Source organism: Tiliqua scincoides, chromosome 6, assembly GCF_035046505.1.
Source record: "Tiliqua scincoides isolate rTilSci1 chromosome 6, rTilSci1.hap2, whole genome shotgun sequence".
Classification (NCBI taxonomy): Eukaryota; Metazoa; Chordata; class Lepidosauria; order Squamata; family Scincidae; genus Tiliqua; species Tiliqua scincoides.
In genome coordinates this window covers 51,762,766-51,779,779 of record NC_089826.1, presented here as the reverse complement: position 1 = coordinate 51,779,779, position 17,014 = coordinate 51,762,766, and the positions used below count along the sequence as shown (strand labels likewise).

General features: G+C 43.2%; 2 protein-coding genes across 9 annotated transcripts in view; both read left to right on the top strand.

Annotated features, from left to right (window-relative positions):
* Positions 1-12,199, top strand: part of LOC136655427 (probable ATP-dependent RNA helicase DDX60) — an 87,332-nt gene extending 75,133 nt beyond the window's left edge. For 2 of the 3 annotated variants that reach the window (XM_066631872.1, XM_066631871.1), the window contains exons 28-37: positions 16-120; positions 1,679-1,879; positions 2,034-2,138; positions 2,353-2,494; positions 4,568-4,686; positions 5,008-5,155; positions 5,766-5,908; positions 8,701-8,852; positions 9,680-9,742; positions 11,233-12,199. In XM_066631872.1, coding sequence (XP_066487969.1) covers positions 16-120; positions 1,679-1,879; positions 2,034-2,138; positions 2,353-2,494; positions 4,568-4,686; positions 5,008-5,155; positions 5,766-5,908; positions 8,701-8,852; positions 9,680-9,742; positions 11,233-11,341 — 1,287 coding nt within the window. In that variant the 3' untranslated portion in view covers positions 11,342-12,199. The remainder of the gene's footprint in view (positions 1-15; positions 121-1,678; positions 1,880-2,033; positions 2,139-2,352; positions 2,495-4,567; positions 4,687-5,007; positions 5,156-5,765; positions 5,909-8,700; positions 8,853-9,679; positions 9,743-11,232) is intronic. The other variant, XM_066631873.1, reaches the window with a different exon arrangement.
* Positions 12,200-16,469: 4,270 nt separating this feature from the next.
* LOC136655307 (probable ATP-dependent RNA helicase DDX60) overlaps positions 16,470-17,014 on the top strand; it is a 60,806-nt gene continuing 60,261 nt past the window's right edge. For 5 of the 6 annotated variants that reach the window (XM_066631636.1, XM_066631635.1, XM_066631633.1 and 2 more), the window contains exon 1: positions 16,470-16,553. The gene's annotated coding sequence lies outside the window, so the exon portion shown is untranslated. The remainder of the gene's footprint in view (positions 16,554-17,014) is intronic. The other variant, XM_066631634.1, reaches the window with a different exon arrangement.

Below are 17,014 nucleotides of genomic sequence, written 5' to 3'. Positions count from 1 at the left end.
TTTTTTTCCTCCCAGGTGGTAATAGCCACAGGTACCCTGGCTTTGGGGATCAACACGCCATGTAAATCTGTTGTCTTTGTACAAAATTCTGAATATTTGGATGCACTGAACTACAGATGGGTACTGACATGCACTTTTATTTTTATACATTTCCCTATATTAATAAATATGTATATCCCTGTTCAGCAGACCTGGAAGCTCCTAAAGGAACTTCCTCCAAATTAAAGCTTCCCCATTTAAATCCATGGACGGGAAATTCTATATGTGCAGTTCAGTGCATGTGTGGAGCTCCTGCTCTATTGAATTGAACCTGCTTAAGTCCACCAGAATATTCAGTGCCTGAGCAGATCTGCAGCCTAAATTGGGGCAGACATGCTGTCTCTGTTAGCTCCTCCCCTTAAAAAAACAGGTTGCACTATCACCAGTATTGCTACCTCCTCCTCCTCACCAACTCAGTTACTTAGGGAAGCAGGCAGGGGAGCAAGGCTCTTCTCATTCTGTTGGTTGCAAACAGGGCTCAGCAGCACTGGAGTTTTAGGCGAGCAGAAGGAGGCATGGGGGCATTCCTTCTTGCCCACCTGGACTTCCTGCAGTGTCGAGCAAGGAGAAGGATTAGGAGGCAGAGCCAAGCAATTCTGTTCTTATAGTATCTGAAACCAAGTAATGAAAATGGAATTGCTCTGTTGCTGCTTTTTGCAGTTCCACCCCTGTGATAGCTTCCCAAGGCAGTGCTGGAGTAACAGGTCGGCCACCACTGCCCCAGTCCTCTTCTTTTCACTCTTAGTGAGCTTGGTGGGTTGGAGTGGTGGTGGACCAATGTGGGGAACAGGGCACCCTTCATCTGCCTCTCCTCCAAGGAGCCACTCAAAGCAGGCTTTTCAGTCAGCCTCATAGCTAGGATGGTTGAGATATGGTGCCTGTTTGATTAGGTCCTTCTTTGCAAAAAGTCTCTGGTCTCTGAACCCAATCTTCTGACTGTAATGTAGTGTATTACTGAAGTGGAAATTATTGGTGTGAAGGGTAGATAATATGAATATGGAGTTCTGGTCTGATACCTCTAGTTGTAGTTCATGAACAGAATATTGTGTACATCCCTAGAACTAACAACACAGAGGTAGAGAGTAAGGTTAGACTGCACTATGGCTCCAGGTTCTAGCAACCAGCATGATGGGCATGCCTATCTACAGTCTCTCTCAGTTCTTGGAGCATAGCTTGAAAGTGAGGATGCACACTCCTCTGTGGTAGACTGCAAGTCCAACGTGACTTGAGCTGAAATAAATGTCCTTTGCTGAATGTAGCTGAACACTAAAACATCCCAAGGCAAGCTCGCTGCACATACAAGAGGTGGTTGTTTGGGCCCTGCACAGGCTTCATATAAAATAATACTGGGAACAAAAAATGGAGGAACATGGGACTTTGATTCTTAGGTAGAAAGCACAGTGTTGGGGAAGGTGTTACACTGTGACGCCACAACCCATTTACAGTTAGTGGTGCAACATGGGGCATAGGAGGCTCTCCTGGATTGAATTGGATGGTACTGTGCATATTGGCTTTACCCTGTGAGCTTGTGCAAGAGCTGGCAGTGTGTGTGTCCACTGTGCTGTCAGAATTGTGTCTGTAATTTTGTTTTGAATCAGATGACGAATTGTTTAGAAGTTTGTGATAAATTTCCTTCTAGATATGTGGACGTGCTGGGCAGCGTGGTCAGCAATTGTTGGGAAATGTATACTTCTACAATGTTCCACTGTCTAAAATAGAGAAGCTTGTGAGATCTAATGAACCCCAAATTCAGGGGCAGTTTCTTCTGAGAATTTCTTTGATATTGAGACTCTCACGGTTTACTTCAAAAGCAGAGGACAAAATCAATGCAAGAGCAAAGGTAATCTATATTCTCTTATGAAATGAATTTATTTTTGAAGTGATTTTAGCTTAAATGGATGGATCTCCAGTTTTCTAACAAAGCAGAGTATTTAAAAAATGCTCAGACTAGTTAATTACAAGTCTTTATTAATCATATTTTTTTCCTCCAAAAGTTTGTGTCATTACTGAAGAATTCACTTCTGTCCTTCAAACAACCTAATATTCTGAAGATGTTAAAGCTGTACTTCCTGTTTTCTTTTCAGTTTCTTCTCAAAGAGGTAAGGTTTCAGGTATTTGTATTCATTCATGAGTTATTCTTAACCTTTAAATGTACTAGGTAACTTTTAAAAATAGGTAACTGAGATTGGGGTTGTGGGCAAATGTGGGGTGTGTACTGGGCATCTGCTGCTTCTGCAGTTAAATTGACTGCTTCAATTGGCACCATCTTTGGGCTGGCCATAATTAATTACACAAAGTATTATTATTTTTCAGGGATATGTGGATCAAGAAGGTAATACAGTGGGATTTTCTGAACTTGTGACTCAGCTGCATTCTCATGAACCTTCCAATTTTGTTTTTGCCAACTTCCTTTACAAAGGCTTATTCTACAGGCTGTGCTTGCCAAGCCAAAAAGGTGAGTTTCGGATCACTACTTGCACATTTAGCTAAGGAAGTTATTCATTTGATTACATATAATGCCTAGGATTCCATAAAAAGTCATATATATATTTAAAAACAAATCACTGTTAACAAAGATGCAGGATTTTGTCCTCCCTCCACCCCGATGTATAATGATGCATTGGTTTTAAATCCTAGATTTTAACCACAATTTAAGCAAGCAGTTGCCCAATGCTGAAAATGTTTTCACTGTGATCTGAAGATGAGTAACTAAAAGAATTTACCTGGTGCTTTTCTTCATCACATGATTCATAGCTATCTACCACCTATTTGTTTCCATTCCAGCATATCTTAAAAGCCTTGCTAAATTTTGCAATACTTCCATTGTAATGGGGAAAGGACTTTTTTTGCCCATCTGTTGGCTGGGATAATTCATCTTCTCCCTACCACAGTTTCCTATTGGGGAAACTGTCTGGCCAGAAAGGCTACAGACAAGGGTGCAGTAAAGAAGGCTCTTGGCCAGAATAATTATCCTTTAACCTGAATCTTGGAGGTAACAGTGCAACTCAGTATTTCTATTAAGTTATATGGAGTAAAAGGAAAAAGCTTTGATCTCAAGCATTGTTTTGGGAGAGATGTTCATGGAGATATCTGTTATTCTCATGGAGTGGAACAAAGGAATGTGTTCTCTCTGGTTTCACTTATTGTATCACCTCTGTCAGGAAATTTATGTAGAACAAAGAAGGGAGCTCCAGTCATGAAAGTTGGAGAGTGAGGGATACACTTGCTCCCATTTAATCTGATACTGGATAAAATAAGCGAAAGTATTTTCATCTGCTTGAAAACATTAATTGCACAATACTATGCATATTGCCTTGGAAGCAAATTCCACTGTGCTCAGCAGGGCTTGCTCCCAAGAAGTGTGCATAGGATTGCAAACTTAAATGACCCAATTCTATAAATGGCCTAGGGCCCTCCCAATCCACTGGCGTAAGTACTCTTATGGCATCATAAATGTTGCACCACCATTGTGTGCATTGAAACCACTGGCGCAAACAGCCGGAGGCTCCGTGTGCCGCCAGAGATAGGCCCAGTCCATGTATGGTCAGGTTGTGGGTGGTTTGGGTGAGGATCCAGGTGGGAGGGGGTGGAACTCGGTGGCAGCAGTGCACACTGGACCTTATTTCCATTCTCTTGGTCCAGCACATGCCGTGCCTCTTTTCACACTACACAGTGGTCTCCAAACCACAGGATTGCTGTGTCAGGGGAAAGCCATCTCCATTGTGCATGGAGCTTACCATTCCATGCTGCACCATCTTATGTTTCTTTCCTATCATGTCAATAAATCACTCCAGCCAGTCACTTCGGTCTGGAAATCTGGGCGCAGAGCCTGCTGCGGTGATGGAACAAGGAAATGGCTGGCCAGGAAATGGCTGGCCAAGGGCAACTTCCTGACATGTTTGGAAAGAAAGATAAGGCAGCAGAGTGTGGAATGGTAAGCTCAGTGCATGATGGGAATGGTGTTTTGGAGGTACTGGATGTAGCCCAAGGACCAGGGTTTGGCACCTGCTGCAGTAGCAAAATAGCTTGTGTAGATCTGAGGAGACCCATTGAGATCAGTGGGCCTTTTTTAAACTTATCCCTTTGCCCCTCAACCATAGCATGCAGTGCATGCTCTGTCAGTGCAACTGCATAGTGTAAAATGGTGGGGGTAGAATTGGACCATCAGTTCTTTTTTTAACAATTTTGTGAGAAGAGGGAATTACTCCTTGGGAGGTCCTAATGGGGAATTCACTTAATGGGGAAAGAAAATCTTATCCTATATCCTAAGGATCTTATGGACTAATTGAGGGACCCCAACCATAGTTTAATGACCTGGATCTTCTGATATCAATTTCCAGTGTCCTGTTATGCAAACCAAGTTCTGCAGAGATTTGTCTGCAAAAAATAACTGTACACATTCATCTTTGGTAATTGTTGTCCATGTAAACATTTTTCATTAGTGGTAAAGCTCATTATAATTGTAGTGTCTTATGCTTAAAAATGGCTGTCCTATGGAAATGCAACTGTTGATTTCTCTTTCAAACAGGATCAAAATTTTCAACAGAAGTGATGGAAAAGCTAGTGCTAGTATTGGCACATCTTTTTGGAAGAAAATCTATGCCAGCTACAATTGTAAAATCTGAACAGAAATTTTCACAATCAAAGGTAAGATGAAAACAAAAATAATATGAGAATGTCTGTTGGCCATCTAGTGTTCAAGAAACAGGAAATCAAACCACAGAGCAAAGAAGGAAGATCCATTATTTAGGCTAAGGAAGGCAATGGGTACAACAATCAAAGGCTGCAATCAAAGGCTGCAACGGACAAAGCTTCATGCAAAGATCATCGCTGTGGCATCCAAGTAACCATTCATAAATACTGTACATTTGCCAGTGTTTTATATTCTATTTTATTTAATTAATATAAAAATGGTTAAAATATTAAGTAGAAAGTAATTGGCTTTGTCAATGGAACTTTTGCCTTTAGGTGATCCTTGATGATCTCCCTGAAGATTTTGCTGCTGCTTTAGATGAATACAACTGCAAAGCAGAAGAGAACTTTGGACAATTTCTACTGACAGTTGCTAGGCTGGCTGATGTCACAGAACAATATCAACTTCCCATTTCAAAACTTGGTAAACTGGAAACATTTATAACTTGGGAATGTTTGTGCATCACAACTATGAGTGTAACTGCCTGCCTGAAGGCCATATTATCTGTAGTTACATGATTCTTTTTCCAGGAAAGCAATCTCAGAAGGTTGGAATTATGAGCAGGGAAACAAAGAAGAAGCTGCTTAACTTGACCCATGCTTGAGTGTTTGTCCATTCAGAATCACCCCACAAGTACCTTTTCTCCTTATGAGGAACAAAAAATACAGGGACACATATCTTTTCACTTGTGAATGGGAAAGTAGCAGGGGAAAGCATGATTTTGAGCAGGCACATACTGGTAGGGAAAAGGTTTAGTCCTCCTATCTCCTCTGGCCATCTGTTTGAGATTGTGGCTCTTAACATGAGCTTTTCCTTTAAGGGGAAAAGAATTGCATAACTACAAGTACTGATATTAAATGAGTTTAGTCAGGGGGGATTTATTCCTTGTAAGTATGCTTATGATTGCAGCTTAAAGAAAAGGAAAAAAAGAAGTGACCCAATACAGAAGGAGCACTGAAAGCCAATATTTTATTCCTTGTTACTTCTGTATTATCAGACTGCAATAATCTGCATCTTGCAAAATTTTTAACAGATTTTTCAAATAAAAAAGAATCTTACTCTCCACTGGCATCTCGTATCATGGGCTTTGACCAGGAAAGAACGGCAATTTCACCTTTTGTATGCCTTTCAGGAAATTCAAATCTTGACTTGCTACATGCAGGAACTGCAAACAGTGTAAGTGAGAAAAATTTATAAAGTATCTTTGATCCATTAAATATCATTCTGGGACCTGTATGAAAAAGAAGTTGACAGACTGTAGATATTACGCTGCAAAAGTGTAACAAGGTCTCTCTCTCTCTCTCTCTCTCTCAGAGCCCTACCCTGAGCTCCTGTGGCATGTGGCTGTGGCAGCACTGAAAACAGCTGCCATCGCACCTTGCACCCCCACGGCAGCTGCAGGCGGCACCTCAGGAAAAGGGGACTTTTGCCCCCTTCCCCTGGTTAAAGGGAGTAGGCCCACAATGGGGCTGCTCAATTCACTGCGGACCTAAAGGTTGGCGGTGAGGTAAGAACCTTCGAGTCAGGTGCTGAGCCTGACACAAAGGCTCTGGATTCTGTGGAACATCACTTCATCGGTCCCACCTCCCTCCCTCCCTGCTCCCTCTCCCCGGCACGCCTTCCCCCACCCCATCCCCGGAACGCCTTCTCCCCATCCCCGCTTTCCTCTCCACTGCTCAGTGGTCCATGCGACAGCTGAGTGGTGGAGGCTGGCCAGCGCTTGGCTAGCATGGGCGCTCATCCAGCATTAGGACTTGCAAACGTGCCTTATGGCACGTTTGTGACAGTGCACGCCGGCAGTAAGCCAGCATGCCGACCTCAGGATTGGGCTCTCTCTCTCTCTCTCTCTCTCTCTCTCTCTCTCTCTCACACACACACACACACACACACACACACACCCTGCTTATTCTAATAGCCCACTGTCCTTTTTTTCATTTCCTTTATTTTATTTATTTATTTATTTGATTTGTAATCTGCGTTTCTCCCCAGAGGGCACCCAAGGCGGCTAACAACATTAAAAAGTTATAAAACACATTTATAAAATACATTTTTTGGATTGTTTAGACTGAGCAAGGAGACTAGATGGGTTATAGGATCATTGCTGGTGTTGTTTTCTTTGTTTGTTTATACTTTGATTAAAACAAGTGAAAAATTCAATAAGAAAAAAGTGTAGGTTAATGTAACACTTTACATATTTGGAAAATCTTTTTTAATATAAATTACTGTATGCTTTTTTTTTAAAAAAAAAAGAAATCTTAGTGACAGTGTCATTAGAAAGTCCCTTTTCCTATTAACAAACTTAGAGCACATTACACTTACAAAACATGAATTTACATTGCACTTTTTACAAGAAATTGAAAACTGTGCTTCATTGAAATATTCATGTCTTCAGTTGTGCATCCATTCAGTATAGTAAAGACCTGTGTTTACATGTAAGCATACAAGCATTTTTACTGACATCACTATGACAACTTTCATACATTGTGCAGAAATTAAGAACTAGGCCAATTCATTCATTTTATATCTTATTCTTGTAAAGTATTCCTACTAATAGAAGGTTAGCACAGTGTTTCCCAAACTGTGGGTCACAAACATCAGTGGGTCATGACTCGTTTTGTGGTGGGTTGCAACCCCATTGTCAATGCTTTTCTGGGATCATCCCAAAGCTTTTCTGGGATGATTCATTCCATCGGCCTCTATGAGCCTCAGAATGCCTTGTGGAAGTGACTGGAAATTATGGAAACAACCTGGAAGTAAACTTGGAAGTTGCTTCTGCAAATGGGAATTAGCTACTGGTCACTTCCATGAGGTATTCTTAGGCCTACAGAAGCCTATGGAGTGGGCTGCAAGCCCAGCGTAACCTGGAAGTGGCCTCTGGGGGCTTCCAGAAAGGGTTTGTGGTGGAGCATTGAGTCACAACCTGTCATGGAGGATAAGGTGGGTCATGGGGGGCAAATTTGGGTTTAAAAAAGTGTGGATGAGGAAATAGCATAGAACAGTATTTCTCAAACTGTGGGTCGGGATCCACTAGGTGAGTCGTGAGCCAATTTCAGGTGGGTCCCCATTCATTTCAATATTTTATTTTTTAATTTATTTGACTTGATGCTACCATGGTATGTGACTGCATTTGGAGAAATGTTACAGACCTGTACTTTTATCAAGCTACTATGTATATTCTTTTAACAATGACAGTAAATTGAACTTACTCCTGGGTAAATGTGGGTAGAATTGCAGCCTTGGATTTTTAAAAATTTTCCTGCTTGGTGACATCTCTTCTGGTCATGACATCACTTCTGGTGGGTCCTGACAGATTCTCATTCTAAAAAGTGGGTCCTGGTGCTAAATGTGTTAGAACCACTGGCAAAGAAATATTCCATGGGTAGAATATCCTGCAATATGGTGTGGACTGGGCCCATGATGACTATTGTATTCAGTCTTGGGCAAAATACTGAGGTAAATACTCAGTAAATATAACATGAACAGGAGAGAGGAGACGTTGAGTGTAAGTGACTCTTGGTTACCAACACTCAAAAATACAAGTATCCTGGCCTTTAAGATCTGGAGTAGAACAATAGGTACTAGGGATTTTAACATCAGTCAGTTATACTGGATAGTTTGAAGAACTACTTGCTGTAACTTTCTCCTTTGATAATGACTACCAAAGAAGTAGGCTAAATGTTAGGTGAGAACAACTATTCGACTGCGGTCTATCAGCCTGAACATTGTTAATTTCATAGTCAAAATACAGAGGGTCTAGAGCTGGGGTGGGCAAACTGTTTGTCATCTGTGAGATGACAAGCTGCACCTGCTGAAATTCCCTCTCCTACACAATTGTTAAAGGTCCAGGAACCCTAAAGTTGAAAGTTTGCCCACCCCTGGTCTAGAGGGTCAAAACAGAACTATGAACTGGAACATGCAACATTACTGAAAAGTATGAATGGAAAACTGATGTGATCTGGTTTCTGCAGGTCATACTGCACACACTAGGAATTAGTGCTGCAAACTTTCCTACTCTCCATTCGAAGAAATATGATAAACTCGAAAGAAGAATGCCACTTAATGCGTATGCTCTTGACTTCTACAAACATGGTTCTTTGGCAGCTGTGATTCAAGATAATGGGTAGGCAATTTACTGACAGATTTGTTTCAACAAATGTATGTACATGACCTTAAAGAGTTCATTTATTGGTCCAGCTAACCCAATTTTTGTTAACTCTGTCCACGGGTCTCTGGCAGACATCTTTCCCAACTGTGTTCCCTGATGTCCTTTTAACTGGAGATATTGGGAATTGAACCAGTGCTTTATATATACAAAATGTGTGCCCTACCATTGAGTTGTGGCTTGTTCCCAAATAAGAATATCCCTAGACGAAAGTGAGCCTCTTCGTAGATGGTTTTCAAAGCAGCCTTGTTTCAGCAATTGGACCCATAAGAGCCATAAGAAATGCTTCCCCCTTTTAATTATGACTGCTTCTAATAAATGTTGTCAAGACTCCAGATTCCAAGTGCTCCTCAAGGAAGTGTATCAGTCACAATTGTCTCATTCCAGTGCTTTCACTGATCTGATACATTCTTGCTAGACAATAATTTACTAAGCCAAGTGCAATGATTTCATCTAGCAAAGTTACTCAAAATCCTAGGCATGTATAAGCAGTAGCGTTCGAGGGGGGGGGTGCAGCACCAAGTTTTGCAGGGCGCTTCAACGCACTGTGTAAGCGCCCTTCTCCCTTGTAGTTCCAGGTGGCGAGAGCAGTGCGGAGTCTTCTCTGCTTTGCTCTCGCTGCCCACAAGTGCTGTGTCCTCCCCCTGGGAATGCACTGTGTTTAAGATAAATGTGGTACTGCTGGTTCTAGTTTATTGTTATGAACCATGTTAGGTACATGATAGAAGCACAGGAAACATTTGTTAATTTTTTTTTTTTTTTTGCAAATCTATATTTCATTTTAGGCTTCATGAGGGGGAAGCTTCCCGTTTGTTAAAGGACTTTGCCCTTACTATTAAAACAATCAGGTAAGCATACAGTATTATGACAGTACGTTAGGCCTAAAAAGAGTTCTGTTGCCTGCAGCTTTGGAAAATCAGACTTTAATGTCCTGACTCTATGGGCCACAAATATTTTTATATTTTAATTTATTTAAAAGCTTTCCGCACTGCTCTTTATTAAAATAAAGCAACTCTGAAGAATACAAACAGCAACATTGCGGTAATCTAGAGATTATGTGAAAGTTTAAAGTTAAATCTTTTCTAAGCTGACAGAAAATGTCGCAGTAACTCATATGATAAGGTGTAAGAGTCATTATAAGAGGTCAAGTGAGTGTTGTTGGAGTATGTAACAGTCATAAGTAAGACTAAATGATTTTCATACTGGGGCCCAATTCAGCTAGCTGCACTTCCTCCTCTTTCTTTGCATCAAATTGGGAAAGTATTATGGAAAGAACTTAGAGCCCAATCCTATGCATGTCTACTCAGAAGTCACATTAGCATCAATGGGACTTACTCCCAGGTAACTGTGGACAGGATTGCAGCCTTATTTACTCAGGTAAGTAAGGCCTCAGTCTTACAAACTAATGTTCTGGCAGTGTCAGGCCCTTTATGGTAGTGTGAAAGCCAGTCTGCTGTTGTGCACTGCCTGGCCACTGCAGCAAATGGCAAGTCATGGCTCCAGAAGGTGCCAATAAGAGCTGTGGGGGCAGGGTGGGGGAAATCCTGGGGCATTCGGGGGGGGGGAGGACCAGGGATGGAGAGCAGGCCAGAGGGAGGCTATCTTGATGGCAAATGCACATGCTGGACCCTATCCCCTATTTTTAGCCTGCCCTGCCCTGCCCCTTCCTCTCCTCAGACATATTCCAGCTATATGGCTGGTGTAGGTTCAAGGAGACCCATCAGCCGTCATATTTTAAAAATAAAAGTATTTTTACTTACTTCTGGCAGGCCTCTTAATTGCCCTCTCGCCATTGGATGCAGCTTGGACACTGCCGTAGTGGCTGCATTGGCACCAACAGTGGGGGATAGGATCACCAAGCTGCCTCCTTACAGTAAAAGCAACATTTAGGGCACAATCCTAACCCCTTATGTCAGTGCTTTCTAGCGCTGACATAAGGGCAATGCAGCTCTGAGGTAAGGGAACAAACATTCCCTTACTTTGAGGAGGCCTCCATGAGTGACACCCAACTGCAGGATGCAGCACACGTCCCATTGGCCCCGCTCTGCCAGTACTGGAAAGCACTGACATAAGGGCTTAGGATTGCGACCTTACTCGTATATTAAGTGTCATGTATTTCAGTGATACTTGTTTACATGGGAAGTGCTAAGGATCAAAGTCTTAAAGGGCTAACCCTATGAATTGCTCGGTCAACATTAAAATACTTAGGTAGTATGGAACACACCCACCGCTATCCCTGTCTGTTGTGAACAATAAAATTCACACTGCTGAATCACAGTTCCAGTATTAAAAGTTTCATATATACATTTTGTGATTATTATTATTTCTCCTTTTCCAGCATTTATTTGCGTGAGCATTGTGGCAGGGGGGACCTCAATGTTATGAAAGCGTTTGAGCAATTAAGCAACAGCTATTGGGACAAACTGGAAGGAGTCATGAATAATTGAACACAAACATCTTTCTGGACATTGAAACTGTAAAGCAACATGTTGTAAAACTGATAACTCTTTACTACGTAGATGAAATTTTGAATGTAAAGTCAGGGGTTAGTTTTGGATCTGGACTGAGGATGCCTGGATTTAATACCCTGCCTAGCTATATAACTCATCTTGGACCTGTTGCTCTCAGTATAACTTACAACACAGGGTTGTTGTGAGGATAAAATGGGTTGAACCCCAAATACACCACCCTAAGCTTTTGCGAGGAGGCTGGGAAACGAATATGAAGTCAAGTATGATTTTACTTTTTTTGTAAATTGCTCTATGTGGATAACTCTTTTGTGAATGCACAGAATCAATGGTATTAAATATTTCCTTAATGTATATGTACAATTGTAAAGATTTTACAGCTTCATTTCAATCATTATACTGCATTTCCTAAGTGCGAAAGGGCAAAGCATTTCTATTCTATAGAACAAATCCCACACTGTACATCTTGTGTAGACGTAACTGCCTTTTTCCTAAAGTAGGACCTTCAAAGCATTGACCCAACAGTCCTGCTCCACATACCATTTTTTCCCTTAAGAATACTTTACATTAAAAAAAAGTATCAAGGCAAGAAATCTTCAAATTTTAGTTTTATGTTAAAAAGTTATACTTCTGATTTGTTTCCATCTGAAATTGTTGTCTGCATTAGTTGATATTGCATTGTTGTTGTGTTGTGCTGAGTTCTTCCAGTCAGCTGTAGGCCGCTTTGAAAGTGTTTGGACTAAAAAAGCGGAGAATAAGTACTTGGACACAAACCAACAAACATGTTTTTAGCCATGATTTGCTGTTAGATCACAATATAAAAAGTCCTGGAACCAAATAAAGAATTTTTTTTCCTCTATCCATGTCCTCCTTTTTCCGTTTTCAGACTGCTTACAGTATTGGTCCTGCCTGTTCAAATCTAACAACTTGATCTGATTAGCAAAGTCAAAACCAGGTCTTTAATGGGCTGATAGGGTTTGTACTATCAAGTTCAAAAGTGTATTTGACCATATTGTTCCCAGAACGTGCTTGACAACAGCTTCTCATTGATGTGGAGAAACACGACAAGTGTTGGATTTTGCATTAATCAGACCCCATTTAGAATATTATGCCAAATTCTGGGTGCCAAAGTTTAAGAAGGACATAGAGAACCTGGAGTGGGTCCAGAGGAAGACAACTAGGATAGCAAGGGAACTGGAGACCAGATGGAAAGTTTGAAAGAATTGGCAGCCCAAATCCTGAAGGGTCTATCCACTGACAGAACAAGTATTAAGAACATGAGAAGAGATCTGCTGGATCAGGCCAAAGGCCCATCTAGTCCAGCTTCCATCTCACAGTGGCCCACCAAATGCCTCAGGGAGCACACAAGACAACAGACACAACCTGCATCCTGGTGCCCTCCCCTGCATCTGGCTAGCAGAGGCAGCCTGCCTCTAAAACCAAGAGCTTGCACATACCTACTATGACTTGTAACCCGTAATGAACTTCTCCAGAAATTTGTCCAACCCCTCTTAAAGGCATCAAGATGCCATAACTACTTCTTGTGGCAAAGAGTTCCACAAACTAATTACACACTGGGTAAAGAAGTATTTTCTTCTGTCTGTCCTAACTCTCCCAACACTCAACTTTCGTGAATGTCCCCTGGTTCTGGTGTTAATGCGAGAGGGAAAAGAGCATCTCTGTATCCACTCTGTCCATCCCCTGCATGATTTTGTATGTCTCAATCATATCCCCCATCAGGCGCCTCTCTAGAAAAAAGGCCTTTCTAGACTGAAGAGGCCCAAACGCTGCAGCCTTTCCTCATAGGGAAGGTGCCCCAGCCCAGTAATCTTTTGGTTGCTCTCTTTTGCACCTTTTCCATCTCCACTATATCCTTTCTGAGATGCAGCGACAAGAACTGAACGCAATACTCCAGGTGTGGCCTTACCATCGATTTGTACAACGGCATTACAATATTAGCTGTCTTATTCTCAATGCTTTTCCTAATGATCCCAAGTATGGAATTAGCCCTCTTCACTGCTGCCGTGCATTGTGTTGACACTTTCATCAAGCTGTCCACAAGCACCCCAAGATGCTCAGAGAGCTCAGAACCCATTAGCCTCTATGTGAAGTTTTGATTCTTTGCCCCAATGTGCATGACTTTACAGTTACTTACATTGAAACGCATCTGCCATTTTGCTGCCCGGTCTGGAGAGATCCTTCTGGAACTCTTCACAATCTCTTCTGGTCTTCACCACTCGGAAAAGTCTGGTGTCATCTTGGCCACCTCAGTGCTTAGCCCTGCCTCCAGGTTTTTTATGAAGAGGTTGAAAAGCACAGGTCCCAGGTCAGATCCTTGGGGCACTCCACTTTCCACCTCTCTCCATTGTGAAAATTGTCCATTGACACTCACTCTCTGCTTCCTGGACCTCAGCCAGTTCCTAATCCAGGAGAGGACCTGCCCTCTAATTCCCTGACTGGAGTTTTCTCAGCAGCCTTTTGTGAGGGACTGTGTCAACGCCTTCTTAAAGTCCAGATATATAATATCCACAGGTTTTCCTGCAGCCACATGCCTGTTGACCTTTTCAAGGAATTCTAAAAGGTTCGTAAAGCAAGACTTACCTTTACAGAAGTGATGCTGATTCTCCCTCAACAAGGCTTGTTTGTCTATGTGTTTTTAGATTTTATCTTTGATGAGGCATTCCAGCATCTTACCTGGTGTAGATGTTAGGTTGACAAACCTATAGTTTCCTGGTCCCCTCTCCTTCCCTTTTTAAAGATTGGTGTGACATTTGCTATCCTCCAGTCTTCTGGCACCGTGGCCGTTTTAAGGGACAAGTTGCATATTTTAGTCAAGAGATCAGCAACTTCTTTGTTTAATTCCTTAATAACTCTTGGGTGGATGCCATCAGGGCCTGGTGACATTGATCTTTTATTTGTCAATTAGGTTTGAAACATTTTCTCTTTTAACCTGTATCTGATTTAATTCCTCAGTCAGGAGGGGCCATTCAGGCAGCTGTATCTGCCTGAGGTCTTCTGCCGTGAAGACAGATACAAAGAACTCATTTAATTTCTCTGCCATCTCTACTTTTATCTCCCCTTTCCATCCCTCAGGGCCCAGGGCCTGGGTTTGGGAACCTCTGTTCTATACTGAAGAACCCCAGCTGTTGTAGCCTGTTGAAACGTAAGAGAGCTGCCCCATAAGAGATGCCCTAGCCAACTAATAATTGTGGTCATTCTCTTGGCCGGAAGTGACATCATCAATTTAGGCTTCAAACCTAAGCCATGATCAGCTGAAGGTCCCATGACACAGTGTGCTTGTGCTGTTATTTTGCATAATTTGGAATTCAAACATTCTAGCTTAGAAGTTGAAGCAAAATGCAGACTTGGATCCCTCTCCAACCACACAGCCCTTCCCTCCTTTCCAGCATCCCATTTTCCCACCTATTCAGGGCAAAGCACAATGCCTTTCTCCCACCAGGAGCCTGCCCTGCTCAGCAGCTCTGTACCCTGTATTTTCAGCTCTGTATGTTCAATGGTGGCTGAGCTAGGTGCTATGTGACCAATGATCTGCAATTGGCTTGTGATCCACCTAGGGCCCAATCCTAACCCGCTTTCCAGTTCTGACATAAGGGCAATGAAGCTCTGAGGTAAGGGAACAAACTTTCCCTTACTCTGAGGGGCCCTCCGTGAGTGCCACCCAGCTGCAGGATGCAGCACACGTCCCATTGGCACCACTATGCCAGTGCTGGAAAATTGGTTAGGATTTGGGCCCTAGTGGATCTCCACCTACGGTTTGAGAAACACTGCTCTAGATTTTTCATACTTTCAGGTGAGCAGTGGAGTGACCTGGGAGATTTGAATGCTCTCCAACTTGTTTCTGTACTGTATTGCATGTTTTATGTCAGGATTGTGTCTGCTTCTCTGTTTGCATAGCAATTGAGCTATTTGTTCCATGTAGGCAGAAAAGGGAATTGTTGGTAGATGATAGCTGATGAAATCCCACTGCAAGTAAGAGGGAAGGACAAGGCAGCCTGCTGCTGCAACCCATGTTGTCTTCGATATCCAGCTGGGGAACCTATGGGCTCCTATGGGAACCTATGGGCCTAACTGACCTATGAAGCCACGCTTGAATGAGCTCAGTTTGGAAACTAGAGCTGATGAGAAATACTGCTGCCTACCTTGTGTTTGGGGTAATCTGGCCAGTAACTCCATTGCTGAAAAAGCTGCACTGGCTACCAGCATGTGTTTGGACCCAACTGAAGATGCCCTCTGAGCCCTAAATCAGTGGTTCCCAAACTTTTTAGCACTGGGACTCACTTTTTTAAACAACATTCTATTGGGACCCACCCAGGTTTACCAGACTTTAAAAAGAAGGAGATCTAGAAAGAAATAATATTTATTTATAAGTAATAATATCCAGAAAAACACCCTCAAATATTTATCTTCCTATATTTACACGTGCTTACAAACTGCAGGAACTGAGCTCTTTCCAGGGTAATTAGCAGCTACAGTACAGTATCTGATTTTTGAATAGCCTCAGGGCTTGAGGCTATTAGTTATCTGATGTTTCCATCGCCCTTTGGCGACCCACCCAAAACCAGGTCATGACCCACCAGTGGATTCTGACCCAGTTGGGGAACTGCTGCACTAAATGGTTTGCATCCTAAGTACCTGGGGCAGCCAATATGAGCAGTTTATGGTGATTTTCAGTCACCGACATTAAATTTGAAACGATTGGACGTTGAAGTTCTTTTCCAGGACACTGGCTGAAAAAGAGGACATGTCCTCGGAAAAGGAGGACGTCTGGTGACCCTGGCTGCGAAGGGGTTGCAAGCTCAGCAAACCTGCCTGGGGAGAAGAGGGCCAGGCGGTGCTGGCTGCCGTGTCCGCTCACTCCACTTTGTGGGGTCCACTCTGTGCGGCAGAGCAGAGCCTGGGCGCGTGCAAGTGATGCTGTGCCAAGAGGCGCGTGTCTCCATCGCGTCTTGGCTTAGTCAGCAGCGCAAACGCCCTTCGGACGCCTCCCAGGCAGGCAGCGCTTGCGGGGAAACGAAACCTACCTCGTTGGCTGGGGAAAGGAAAGTCCGTCCGCGGGAGGGAGGCGCTTCAGTTGCGCTGCGCTGCGCTGCCCCAGGAAGGAGCTCAGGCTGCGCATCTCTCATCCCCGAGGAGCAGGCGGCCACCACGAGCCCCTGGGAGCAAGTGAGAGGCAAGCGAGGGGTCCCTGCGTGGGAGGCGCAGTGGGGAGGGTGGCGCTGGCTGGGTGGCCAGAAAGGGAGCTTCGCAGTTTTTCCATGGCGGGGGGGGGGGGCTCATGTGAAAAGGACCAGAGGCGCTGGCGGGAATCCACCCTTCAGTCCAGCCCGTGAGTCAACTCGGCTATAGTCATCTAGAAAAGAGTGCCTCTGAACATGTGCAGAGCTTCCTTCCTTCTCTTGTTTCAGAGGGGGCGATTTACAGGTCTGTATGAGCAAGGCACCTTCTCTTTTAAAGCCATTTTTGCCTAAAGTTGCATATACACAACAGGGATCAAATGGGACATGCAATGGATGGGGAGGCCGGTGTGGCGAGGAAGCTTCCTTCTGTAAATGGAAGTCTTGCCATGGGCGCCAAATGGGGTGCCAGTGCGTGCTTGCCAATTGCTTCCCCACGTGGGAAGCAATGGGAGCA